This window comes from Sceloporus undulatus, chromosome 7 (assembly GCF_019175285.1).
Source record: "Sceloporus undulatus isolate JIND9_A2432 ecotype Alabama chromosome 7, SceUnd_v1.1, whole genome shotgun sequence".
Taxonomy (NCBI): Eukaryota; Metazoa; Chordata; class Lepidosauria; order Squamata; family Phrynosomatidae; genus Sceloporus; species Sceloporus undulatus.
The window spans coordinates 48,413,494-48,427,266 of record NC_056528.1 but is presented as its reverse complement, the minus strand read 5'-3'; the positions used below and the strand labels follow the sequence as shown (position 1 = coordinate 48,427,266).

The following is a 13,773-nucleotide window of genomic DNA, read 5'->3' as shown; positions in this document are numbered from 1 at the left end:
GAGGCCGAAAGTGACAGTTGGGGAGGGGAGGAGCCTCTGTCTTCAGGCTGGCCCTCCTGATGGTGCTGGGCCAGCCTTCTTCTCCCCCAGAGGCTGAAAGATGACAGTTGGGAGGGAGGAGCCTCTGTCTTCAGGCTGGCTCTGATGGTGCGGCCAGCCTTCTCTCCCCCCAGAGGCTGAAGATGACAGTTGGGAGGAGGAGCCTCTGTCTTCAGGCTGGCCTCTGATGGTGCTGGGCCAGCCTTCTCTCCCCCAGAGGCTGAAAGATGACGTTGGGGTGTAGAGGATAATGATTTGGTTGCACCACTTCGGATGGACGAATTCGAGCCAAGTGCCAAGTATGATACCTTAAGTCAGCTCTCCCTGACAAGTGATCCACTTAGCCATGGGGGGGGGGGGGGCTTTTATTTAGAGGGTTGTTTTAGTGATGCCATGTACCTTGCAGGCCACAGATTAGGCTTTGGCTGCAAGCCAACGTATATATGTTGAGCATATAAAAATTTCCCTTTGCCCAGGCAACGGTTTGGAAGGTAGATAGATCACATACCTAATACCACACACACTCATTCCTGTCTAGCTGGGAACAGTTTGAGAAAATGGTTTAATTTATTTTCTGATGGATGAATTACAGCCCTGATAGGCATATGATCGTTAGCATGAAGGTTAAATAACCAAGCTGAGTAGTGTCTAATAGAGGCAATGCAGGTAGATGAATACTGTTCTCACTGCTGAGATCACCAGGGGCAGGATTTTTGCCTGCTTGTCCTAACCTCCTCTTTCGCTTTCTTCCATGTCTTGGAATGGTTTCCACTTGTGGGAAAGAGTACATTGTTCAACTAAGGACCCACTTTGAGGTCGGCAAGCCCTCCTTCTGAGGCAAGAAACACATATTACAAACCACGCACAATGGGAGCCTTACATTTACACCCCCTCCCTCCATACTCATAAAGGTTGTCATTGATTAATATAGTATAGCCTGGATTAATACAAATCATTCACCATTATAGGTTTATATAACCCACTGGGTGACCAAGTCATTACGCTCCAGCCTCATGGGAAGGCATGACAAACCTTCTCTGAACAAACCTACCAAGAAGACCAATGATAGGCTTGTTTTGGGTCACCATGAAATGGAAATGCAAGGCACACACCACAACAATGGGGTTTCTTCAATGATCTGAGGATGTAGCTTTTGTCTATGAAAGCTCATGCTGCCACTTCTTCTTTAGTTAGTCTCAAAGGTCTACAATCTCCGCATACCGATTCTACAGACGGTGGACCAGAAAGTAAAAGCATTATTAAAAGACCGGCCTTTTGAGGGACTTCTGAAAATAATTTCTCATCCTGGATATGAAATGGCATTATCTGGACCTGTTAAATTTCCGGAAAATTGATTTGATGTAGCTTATGGTTGGCAGACAAGGAGTAATTAGATTTTTTTTAGGTTGATTATGAATAGATAAGATCACCGTAACCTCTTCTCTTAATACTGGGTTGTGGCATGGATTAGGTTGTGTGTGACAGTTTCCAGTCTAGCCTGCCTTTGTAGGATGCGTTTATCAACCTAATTTGCAAAGGTCCAGCTGCTGAAAGGAGGGAATAGATTTCACTGGTAACAGCACCTTTGGTCCGGCACAGATCACAGCCCCAACAAGCACTTGGCTATGCTTCAACCATCTTGGGGTCTAGGCTATTTTTTAAATAGGTTTATGTTTCAGACTGGTTTTTTTTTTGATAGCTTAGTAATCTCCTTGACTCAATTCTGTTAATTTCGGCGATGATTTTTATGTATAAACTACCTTGTGATCAAACTGGGGAAAGGTGGAGAATTATTATGATAAAATACTAATAATAATAATATAGAAGAAGAAGAGAAGAAAGAGGAAGAAGAAGAGAAGAAGAAGAGAAGAGTGGAAATATACAAATTAAATGTCCGTAGGCAAAGAGATGCCAAAATCGGAGTGGTTTCCAAGAGGAAACAGCATCTTTGAAAATAGTTTTCTTCCTATGTAAGTCCCATACAGAAGTTCTGAACATAGAACCCCTTTTAGCCTGTCCTTTAGCCTACTGATGTTTTCATTCTATTAGGTTGTTTTCTACTGTTGTTTTTAATACCCTTTGTATTGGTTCTTGTATTTCTGATACTGCCTCAAATAATGCCATATTAAATAAGTACAGGTATACCCCATTTAACAGAGCAGATCTCTTCCAGGGCATGCTTCTTGAACAGAAAAGTTGGCCTCAGAGGTAGAAAAAAACATGGCAAGATAAGGAAAGGTTCCCATTGACCAAAAAAGAACAGTAAACTTTTATCCAGAGCTGCAGCATGCATGTGTGAAATGAAACAACCAGGTCAAGTAAGCATAACACAAAGAAAGCTTTCGAACTTTCTGAGACCATCATTTGGGGGGGGGGTTGTGGCTATGTGGCCATATTCTAGAAGAGTTTATTCCTGCATTTCTAAAGACCATGAAACCTTCCAAATTATGTTTAAAGATCTATGCTTTTTTGAACATGTTGGGGAGAACTTTTCCTTTTGTTTTGCTTTTTGTGCATGCTTAGTAAAGGTTCTGGAGGCAGCTGCTGTTTAACTTGCCACTTGCAAGCAAGTGCATACAGCTGCAGTAGGATCGCTAGAAAGGGGTCGGCAACCTCCGGCCCGCGGGCGCCTTTCCGCCGGCCCCCGCTCCCTCTTGCCGCCATTTTGCTCTTCAAATGGCGGTGAAGTCTCGCGCGACCAAAAAGATCGCGCGAGATTTCGCTGCCATTTTGAAGGGCCAAATGGCGGCGCCCATTACGGGCCGCTGCGTCCTCCGGAGCCCCGAAACGGGGCTCCAGAAGCCGCACGGCCTCTGGGAGCCCGCTGCGTCCTCCGAGCCTCGAAACGGGGCTCCAGGGCCGCAGCGAGCCTCTGGGAGGCCCGCTGCGTCCTCCGGTGCCTCGAAACGGGGCTCCAGGAGCCGCAACGGGCCTCTGGGAGGCCGTGTGACGTCCAGAGCCCCGAACGGGGCTCCAGAAGCCGCAACAGGCCTCTGGGAGGCCCGCTGCGTCCTCCGGAGCCTCGAAACGGGGTCCCCGAGCCGCCAACAGGCCTCTGGGAGGCCCGCTGCGTTCTCCGGAGCCTCGAAACGGGGTCCAGGAGCCGCAACGGGCCTCTGAGAGGCCCATTGCCGCTGCTGGGGCCCTCCGGAGGGCTCCTGCGACGGCACCGGGCCCCTGGGAGGCCTGTTGCCGCCGCTGGGGCCTCCCCGGAGGGCCCTGCGACAGCAGGGGCCCCTGGGAGGCCAGTTGCCGCCGCTGGGGCCCTCTAGGGGCTCTCGATGGCAGCAAGCCCCTGGGAGGCCAGTTGCCGCGCTTGGGCCCTCCAGAGGGCTCTAGAGGCACGGGCCCCTGGGAGGCCAGTTGCCATCGCTGGCGCCTCCAGGAGGGCTCCTGCGACGGCAGCGGGCCCCTGGGAGGCAAGTTGCCGTCGTGGGGGCCCCCAGGGGGCTCCTGCGATGGCAGCGGGCCCCTGGGAGCCAGTTGCTGTCCCTTGGGCCCTCCAGGAGGGTCCTGCGATGGCAGAGGGCCTCCCAGAGGCCCGTTGCCTGCACCAGGGTCCTCCAGACCAGGGGCTCCAACGGCGGCAGCGGGCCCTGGGAGGCCCGTTGCCAACGTGGGGCCCTCCAGGAGGCTCCTGCGAGGCAGCGGGCCCCTGGGAGGCCAGTTGCCGTCGCTGGGGCCCTCCAGGAGGGCTCCTGCGACGGCAGCGGGCCCCTGGGAGGCAAGTTGCCGTCGCTGGGGTCCAGGAGGGCTCCTGCGACAGCAGCGGGCCTGGGAAGCCAGTTGCTGTCCTTGGGCCCTCCAGGGAGGGCTCCTGCGATGGCAGAGGGCCTCCCAGAGCCTGTTGCCTGCACCAGGGTCCTCCAGGAGGGCTTCAATGGGCGGCAGGGCCCCTGGGAGGCCAGTTGCCTTCACGGGGTCCTCCAGGAGGGCTCCAATGGCGGCAGCGGGCCCCTGGGAGGCCCGTTGCCGTCGCAGGGTCCCTCCAGGAGGGTTCCAGTGGCAGAAGCGGGCCCCTGGGAGGCCAGTTTCTGTCCCTTGGGCCCTCCTGGAGGACCCCAGCAAAGGCAACGGGCCTCTGGGAGGCCCGCTGCCGTCGGAGGAGCCCTCCTGGAGGGCCCAAGGGACAGCAACTGGCCTCCCAGGGGCCGCTGGGAGGCCAGTTGCCGTCGCAGGGGCCCTCCAGGAGGGCTCCGACGGCGGCAGCGGGGCCCTGGCGTCAGGGGCCAGCAAAGACGGGGAGGCCTCCAGCCTGGCGGTCCCCGCCGGCTCTTTCCTGGCCTCTGACAGGGCCTGGGGCCCGTCAGGGGCCGGCAAAGAGGAGGTGGCATGGCCCTTGGGTGGAAGCTCCGCCCCTGGGGGTGGAAGCTGCGCCCCTGGGGGTGGAAGCTCCGCCCCTGGGGGTGGAAGCCCCGCCTCCAACATGCGGCCCCCGCCCCCGGGGGTGGAAGCTCCCCCCCGGCTTCGGCCCCCCGGTTGTCTGGGGACACCAACCCGGCCCCGGCTCAAAAGGTTGCCTACCCCTGGGCTAGACTAAATCGCATTCTTCCCACTCCAAGTTGTATTGCATTGTTTATTGCAAGCCAGCACCAAAGTTTGTGTTTCTGTAGCTGTCCTTCATCATCCTCCCAATGCTGGTAAGAAACCTCAGCTGGATAGAAGATGAAGGAAAAGGAGGCTAAGTAGATGTTCAGAACTGCTTTCCCAGCAGCTTTGTTAAATGAAGTCTGCCTGTACTTGTCGATTGAGCAGTGTTTCATTGTCACACCGAACTTCCCTAGCTTTGTTGTTTAATTTTGCTTTTGTTTTTTCATTGCTTGCTGCAGTGACAGGTTTGCACCACAAATACAACTTTTTTGGCATGGATACGCTCAGCCTTGTAAATCAGTTGCACAAGTTTACTGTTATGATGCGCATCGAACAGAGTCATGGAGAAGTTATTTTTGATAGGTGAATCCAGCCATCACTCTCCCTTGTCGGATAAACTCTTCCAGTGGCAGCGACAGCAACGGCGCTTTTGTCCTTTCCTGAGAAAAAGGAACATTTTCACTTTAAATTGCAAAGAATATGGTTAAGGCAAGTCCTTGGGCTGCTGCCATTAGAGATGGAAACGGTGTATTTTTTAATAGGAAACCCTGATAAGGAGAGTCTTAGATGGGCAAGAATGTGCACAGTTGCTATTTTCTGTCCAGGAAATTGTTTTCTGTGCAGAAAATGCATTCTCTGTGCAAAGAAACACAAAACCTCACATGCTTTTTGGTGAGTGCATAGAATAAACCACAAATAGTCTTTGAAAGCTGTATAGTTTTTGATGACTTTCTCCCAATGAGGAGAAAAATGACAAAATTACTTGCTCTTGCTTGCAAGTATAAAAAATAAGAAAATGTCCATTACTGTCACAATCCTAATGTCTTTTTGCCTGGTCACCTGAAAGCCAATCTTCGTCACCACAAGCATCTCCCAACATTATGAATGAGGAATAAAACATAGGACCCTCCCCCCCAAAGCATGGCATCATAATTTCGACTGTAAATCTTTCATTATTTCAAGTAAGAATCTTTATACTTAGCATAAAGCATAGTTAGCTGGTTTGCATGTCAGAATATGCAGTAACTGACTTTCACATGAGGGTAGGAAGAAAGCGCATGGTTCCAATAAACCATGGCTTGTCATAATCAAGTGACCCATGATCAAGAGATATTAATTTTACTCCCTCCTGAACCTTTGCTTAAACTGTGTCCAGTTGGGATCATTTATTTTCATTGATGGCTTTCAGATCCTTCCTAGCTGTGTGAGCCAGCGTCCTTTTTCATTTGTCAGATCACCAGCCATTGGCAGCGTCTCTCACATTCTGTTGTCCTGGCACCATCAACAAAAGTTTAGGCGTCTGGCATTTTTAGAGCTCTGGCTCAGCATGTGGAAGTGTTTGGAGCTGCAGGAGTCTAACTGCGATAAACTACCTCTCACACCCCAGGGACCAGTAGTCCAAGCCAGTGAAGTAAGCGGCTTGTGTGGTCCAGCAGTGTGCCATCTTTTTGCTCCCACCATCACCACCACCAATGCCATAGAAAGCCAAAGGGGAGGCTTCTGAACTGCAATCCCACTACATTTTAAGTACATGGGGGGCAACCATTGCAATGTTAATGATACCACACACTCATTTTATGCAGCCAATACATTCATCTCTTGCGATATTGGTATTGGCTTACCTTCGCCATGGGAAATGGAGGCATAGAAAGACACTGAATTGTAGTTTCCAGATGGGTATATTCAGATAAAGCATTTCTGCATGTGTAGCAAATAAAAATAATAGGAATATGAAATGGTTAGGCTCTTGTACAGTTTGAGACATTTTTACTCTTGCAATAAAATAAATTTCCAGGCAGCTAATAATTTGTAACTAAAATAAGAAAACAGCATGACAGATGTTACTTCCAGAAGAATAAAACTTTAACCAGATGTTTTAACCTGGCATGTTCAACGGCAAATCTGTTGCTAAATGTACAGTGTAATGGGAAGGGGGGATTGCCATAGCTAAGGGACCATTACCAAAAAGGTTGTGCCTCAAGTAAGCTCTTCTCAAGAAGAAGAGCAGGACACCTGAAAGTACACACAGGTCGCGTTTAGACACAAAAGCTAAATCGTAGCTTTAGTGCTATATAAAATAGCTTTTCCCATCCCCTCTGCACCAGAGAAACGACAAGGAGATTGCATCCATTTCTTTTCAAACTAGATAAACATTTTTCATTTCATCGAAACCCAAACAAACTCTGCCTAGTTTCAATTGTGTCTTATCTAAAGAAGGCAAGATCAGACGATGCTTTCTAACCCTAGCTTATTCAGATGACCCATAAAGCTGAGTGCAGTTCTGATTTGGAGAAAACAACACACAGCTGACCCAAGCGCCTTCATGCTAATGTATGTTTTTACTATCACACACAAACCATACTGCACACTTTATTATAATAGTGGTGTTGCTCCTTTATTACAGTACTGGTGTCAGCACAATGGTGCTCGTAATATTGGAGATCACATCCTCAAAATGTTATCATATGGGGGCCACTTGACCAGTAATGTCAAATGGATCTCATGTCTCATAAAATTGAAGCATGCCTCAGGATACAGACAAAAGTAGGACGCAGGCCACTGTCTGACCCCCTGAAAAAAATGGGTACAGGAATATCATGCAAAGAAGATGTGAAGATCTGCATCTTCCACTTGTTCCAAACGGCTCTTGAGCTTTCCTTCAACAGTCCTAGACCTGTCTGTTTTTCCAAGTATGCACAGTTTACTTGGACAAAGAAGGACAAACATAGTGCTGCGTGTTTAGATAATCTAATGTTTCCAATGTACAATTGGATTTTTGAGTGGCTGGTTTGGTTGTTGGTTTTCTTTGGCTGCAAAGCTATAATTGGGAAATACTGTGGAGGCTTCACTGAAAGGCAACTTTGCATAAAGTTGTAAATTCACTTCTAACAGAATTCTTCTTCGGATTTGGAAGTAACTCTCTTATATAGCTGAACGGGGGATATTTTGTCCTCCTGGAGTTAGCCCCAGTTGGTCTGCTTCCTCTCCATGCCACCCTTCCAGTAGCCTCAATGCAGACACTGTAGTTCAGAGCAGATACAAATGCAAATCTGAGCCCAGCTTAACTGTGGTTGTCCTGGTTTTGCCGGGGAAAAACGTATAGGAGAACCTGCTCAGAACAAAAATATGAACAAGCCCTCTTTGAGATCAGTTGCATTGTGTAATGTTTGTAGTATATTTGCTTGTTGCAAAGCCTCCTTAAGAAACAACAAATGGCTTGTTTTGGCTTACTCATAAGAGAATGCCAGCCGCTGCCACCCCAGCGCGATATCCCTGGAAAATCTTCACATGTGTGTTTGTGTAGTTTGTGTAGCTGTAAACAGATGCAGCCCAGAAGCCTGTTCTCCATCGGCTCATATCTGTTTGCAACCAACTTCTTGGCAATATTTCTCCATGTGCTCCGATTCCCAGGGAGGAGCTATGTCGAGAAAAAGGGTCGACTTGGGTGCATGAACTGTCCTTCAGGTTAACCCTCCTCCTTCCTGTTCCCATTATTGTTAAATGTATTTGCATCAGATGTTTCAGTACTTAAAGTTAATGTCTCATAAGGTAGACCTCTTGGCAATTGCAGACAAGAATGCTCCTTCCTGCTCCCATGATGGCTGTGAAGGTGAAAAATAATCTTGGCTTTTTGTTGGTCTCTAAATAGATCTGACTCTGCTAATTGGGCTTTCTAAGCCTCATGTTTCCATGGCACAAGTGTGCAGTTGTTGCCGGTCTGAACAAACATACAGAAGGCTTCTTGTAGGGTTTTTGTAAATGTAATTTTTTGTGAAAATACATTTTGTTCATTCACCCTACTCCTCCTTTTTTTTTTTTTTTTAATCAGGAAGCCCCGGTATCATTATAATGGCTGCTTTAAGATTTGGTTGCAAATAATGAGGTTGCTCTGGGACATCCCTGAGATCACACATTTCTCTTTCCAAAGTAACAGAGGTTTGATTCTGAATGAGAGGCCTTGTGTGCAGCAGCTTTGTCAAGCAATAAATGTGTTTAGGTTAGTTTTTAATGGGGAAGAACCATCATAGGCTTCCCTACTAGGTACCTAGGAATATACACATACAGCTCCATAGCATCACCACCAAATGTGTTAAACAAGGAAAAGCAGGTATCACATTTATTTTAAGAAAAGAAAAAAAAAAGTTCAGTTCTGAAGTAAACAGACTAATCAGTATTTCAAAGAGTTTTTATTGGGGTAATTGCTGGATGGCTCTCATTTAATACCTTTAAAATCTTAACTCTGCCGCAGTCCTGTGGGTGTCTACTTGGGCTTCTGGTTGCATTTGGAGATCCCTCAGACCAGTTGGATGGATAAGAATGTAAATGGCACGGATTGCCTTGAGGAAGGCTCAGGGGTACCATCCAGATACTTTGCTCATTCAATGCTATTGATCATACCAAGCTGATGGACCCTTGTTGAAATGAAGTTAGCGCTCTCTGTTCTAATGAGTCTTTATGATCATGTTGATAATAGTTTCACACAAACATTGAGGCTATTAGCTAGTATATCACATTTGTGATTCCAACTAGAGCCAACAACCTCAAGAAGGATGCATTCAATCTAAAGTGCCTTGATCTTTTTATGGATGGAAAAGTAGATGCTGGTGGATCAGTTGCCCATCCATTGCATTGTACGTGTGAAATAAACTCTTTCCTCGGCCATCCCATTCAGTGAGGCTAGGTCAATGTGCCTTTCCCCTCCCAAAGAAATATGACAGTGAAAACAGAGTCATGCAGATCTGATTCCTTGGGGTTTATATTTCTAACCATCTCTTTGTTTTCATTTTTTTAATGTACTAATAAACCTGCCCATTTCTTTCAGGTGGGTGTACATGGCATTAGAATAGAATTCATCAATGAAAAAGGATCAAAACGCACCGCCACCTACTTACCGGAGGTTGCAAAGGAGCAAGGTCATTGTTGCACTTTATCTCATATGATCTGGTGAAGAATTTAAACATACCTAGGAACTTAAAATGCAATATTTGACCTTGCACAGATGTCAGATGTCAGATGATGGAGCAATACTTTTAATTGTAAGGGATGACTCTTCTTTAAATGCCACTTATGTATCCATAGATAAGTCCCTTTATTGGGAATGGTTTTGTAAACTGCAGCAATCCAAACGTGTGCTAACGGTTAATGTGTCAGATGGCAATTGCAGCTGGTGGAATAACATTGTCCATCTAGCCAAAGTGACAGACAGCTGCTTTTTTCCCTATGTGGCTAATCTCTGTAATATGGAAAACTTCTAAATGATGAGATGATTAGCCATGAAAATATATTTGTTGTACGTTGCTTCTTGTCCGGCGCTTACTACTGGCACATAATTTGCATGTACAGTTGGCCCTCTGTATCCATGGATTCTGCATTCCCTGATTCAGCCAACTACGGTTTGAAAATATTCACACACAAAACCCCCAAAAGCAAACCTTGATTTTGCTGTTTTACTACACCATTGTACATAATGGGACCTCAGCATCCATGGGGTCCTGGAACCAAACCCCAGCCAATACCAAGGGCCCACTGAACTTTGAATTACCACCATTTGGAATGGAGTAGAGACCAGGCAGTGGACTCTCTTGCATCCAGATTTTAGGGGCCTCTAGACTTTATATTTTTTTCAGGTGCCCTTCTAAAAATGCAATATGTGAATAAGACACATGATCTGGAAATGCTTATCATGCAGGCCAGAGGATCAGGACTGGCTAGCTTTGTCTTGTCAAATGGACACTGGATTGCAAGCTAAGTGTTGCTTTTGCATTATGGATGGAATGGCCTTAAGGCCACCAGCAAATATCATAAGATGCCAACATATTAATGAGAAAAGACTAAAGTGAGTCACAGCTTGAACTGGAAACCACTAGTTTGACCTAGTTGTCTTTGGAGACAGAAGTGATTGCACTGTTCCTCTATGATTGACAACCTAGTGTGTAGTTTGCATTGGAAACTCGGAGTTTAAATCAGTTCTGTTTTGAGTTGCTAAGTGCCAGTAAGAGGAAGCAGTGGTAATGGCTTTAGCCTATCTTTCTGTCTCTACAGAAGTCGCATATAGATCAGGGTTCCCATCCTCCATAGTAGGCAAAGGCGGTCTCACCCTGTGGCATGCTATATTTAAAAGGCACAGGCCTGCCATCTCATCTTTTGGGGAAGCTCTGGGAACTCTTGTGATACCAAAAAACAAAGCTGCTGCCACACTCACCAGCAGTTTTCTCCAGCAAAATTTGTTTCCATTTTTCTTTTTCCGTTCTTATTTTTGCATTAGATATACTTCTGTGTCTCTATATAAAAGCTTAGAATATCTATATATATCCCCAGGAGTAACCCTCAAAAGGTAATTAATTCTTAGTCAAAGAGACCACTGCAACTCACTATAGATTAAGAAGCTTCAGATAATGGCTTAAGCTTGTGCCTTTATCCTTCTGTATCATCTAAGAAATAGTGATGGCTTCTTACAAACAATGAGTTTGATGGATTTGCCAGGCTCATTAACCCTATGTGAAAAAATATTTAACTGTGGAGACTTGTGAAACAAAGTAATGGTGGGCACAATCCAGCAAGTCCTGCTATTGCACAGCTGCCATTCGCAAGCGCCATTGAACTGGGCAGTGGTTCAGCAACAGTTGTCCTTTCTCTTTGTTAATTACCATTTATTCTCTATGCATTGCTGTGACACAGCTTCTTTGACAAACGTAAGTTACATGTTTGCTGTTCTTCATTTTGGATCGATATCAGATGGGTTTTACTTCAGGGGCCTTTTGACACAGGTTGCTTCTAAGCCTTTTTCTATGATCAGTTGGCCTACACAGGTGTAATTCAACCTTACATCGGTGTATGTCTTTTTCTGTTTTTGGTCAGCGTGGATATTGGTATTCCTTTCTTCCCTCTGCAATGACCCAAGTGCCCCCCGCTCCACAGCCATTCTGTGCCAGCTGGAGTAGATTGGAGAAACATCTGGCTATGTCCCTGTGGCCAGATGCAAAATGCTTACATCATGGAGACTTCTGCAGGACTCAGCAGAATATAATCATTTTATGTCTGACTATGGGGAATATAGCCTGATGCTTCCCTGATTCCCACCCACAACCCAACATGGTATGGCTATGCAGCAACTTTATTTATATATTCATTTTATATGATGCCGGAGTGGGACCCAAGGCAGCTCACAGTAAGTTTGTGTGAATGGCCAGCCAGATAGTTCTGTATGTGGAACTAGTATGCTGTGCCATACAGGACTCCAGCCTTGAAGTATAAACACAACACTATTTGTCTATAGTTATTCTACTCCATTGAGCTTGAAGGGAGGCACCTGTGATCCCCTTCCCTGGTTTTCTTCACAGCATCCCTGTGAGGTAGGTTAGGCTGAGAGGGAAAGGGACCGGCCCAAAATCATCCACACCTGAGTGGGGATTTGAACCTGGGCCTCTGTGGCTATAGCCCCACACTCCTCTCTAGCCACTGCACCACACTTCATAGTTTAGCAACAGGATTAGTGGTGACGTTTTTCTGTTTTGGTGCTCATTTGAGTTTATTCATTTTTAAATACTTTCTGCCCGTAGAGATGTGACATTGCCATGCAAATGACTCATATAGGCCTGTGTGTTCTTTGAAACAAGTTCAGGTTTTTATGTATATGTTATGATTGAGTCCTGTTTTTAAAGAAACCGAAAGCAGATTTATGTATGCCTTGTAATTCATCTGATGGGGCTCCTCTTCACAGGAAGACATTAGAGTCCAGTTTCTTTTTGCAAAAGCTGCTAAGAAAGGGATGGCAGTCATGTGGCCCTCCAGGTATTGTTGGGCTCCTGCTTCCAGCATTCTTTATCCTTAGCTATGCTGGCTAGGGCTGCTGGGAGTTGCAGTCCAACAGCATCTGGAGGGCCATAGGTTGCCCACCTGTGGTCTAAGAGGAGAGATATGGGCATGCCCCCTGGTCCAGGCTGAGGCTGAGGAGGGGGGCTAATGACTTATAGAAGTAATGGCTTGCAATGCAGTTTCCGATACCTGTTTTCTAATACCTGTACATGCTTTCTGGTGAATCTCAACAGGATGGGACCATATTCAGACCATAGATTCCTTATTGAGGAAAGGAGGCTACAAAGCTCCAATTACAAATGATTTCAGGAAAACAATAAAACTGACCAGGTATGAGGTTATTTGGATATATGCTTATAATCTGGTGTCTGCTTTTCACATTTGGATGATTTTAAAACACTGGTAATAATGAACAGTCTTTCTTTGAAGCATCTCCCCAGATAATTTCTAAAGTCAGTTTTGAGAAGGAGTGTGCAAATGCAGATCATCTTGAGTGAAACTGGTTATCTAAATTCATTCTGCGATCTGGTTTTAACTCTGTTTTGGGGGGGAGATGATGAGATGATGATGACGAAGGAGATGAATCTTTCTAAAAATTATGTCTGTATCTGCCTTCACATCACCAATCAACCTATGGTGATTCCATAGGGTTTTCTTAGGCACGGAATATTTAGAGGTGGATTTGCAAGTTCCTTCCACTGAAATGTTGCCTACAGCACCTAACATCCCATACATCCCATGGTGGTTTCCCATCCAAGTACTAACTAGGGCTGATCCTGCTGAGCTTCAAAGATCAGATGGAATCTGGTGTCTTCAGTGTATTTAATGCACACTAAAATTTAACAGAAAACTTTCCAACATTTTAGGGAACAAGAAGAATGTTAGGAGAGAAATACCAAAAGATGGATTCCTTATTTTTATGAGAACTTATTTTTGTGGTTCCCTATAGAATCCTAGAGTTGGAAGAGACCCCAAGAAGGGCCCTGATCCAGGCCAACCCCATTCTGCCATGCAGGAAATCTCAATCAAAGCATCCCCATTGACAGATGTCCATCCAGCCTCTGTTTAAAGACCTCCAAGGAAGGAGACTCCACAACCCTCCCTAACCTTAACCCTAACCCTAACTCCACTATACTCCGAGGAAGTCTGTTCCACTGTCGAACAGCCCGGAGGTTCCTCCTAATGTTGAGGTGGAATCTCTTTTCCTGTAGCTTGCGTCCATTGTTCCGCGTTCTAGTCTCTGGAGCAGCAGAAAACAAGCTTGGTCCCTCCTCAATATGACATCCCTTCAAGTATTTAAACAGGGCTATCATATCACCTCTTAATCTT

The 13,773-nt window shown here is 46.1% G+C and overlaps 1 protein-coding gene across 2 annotated transcripts in view; it reads left to right on the top strand.

Moving 5' to 3' along the window:
- Positions 1-13,773, top strand: part of AMMECR1 (AMMECR nuclear protein 1) — a 59,820-nt gene that overhangs the window by 42,304 nt on the left and 3,743 nt on the right. For both annotated transcript variants that reach the window (XM_042480553.1, XM_042480554.1), the window contains exons 3-4: positions 9,452-9,542; positions 12,678-12,774. In XM_042480553.1, the coding sequence (XP_042336487.1) occupies positions 9,452-9,542; positions 12,678-12,774 (188 nt within the window). The remainder of the gene's footprint in view (positions 1-9,451; positions 9,543-12,677; positions 12,775-13,773) is intronic.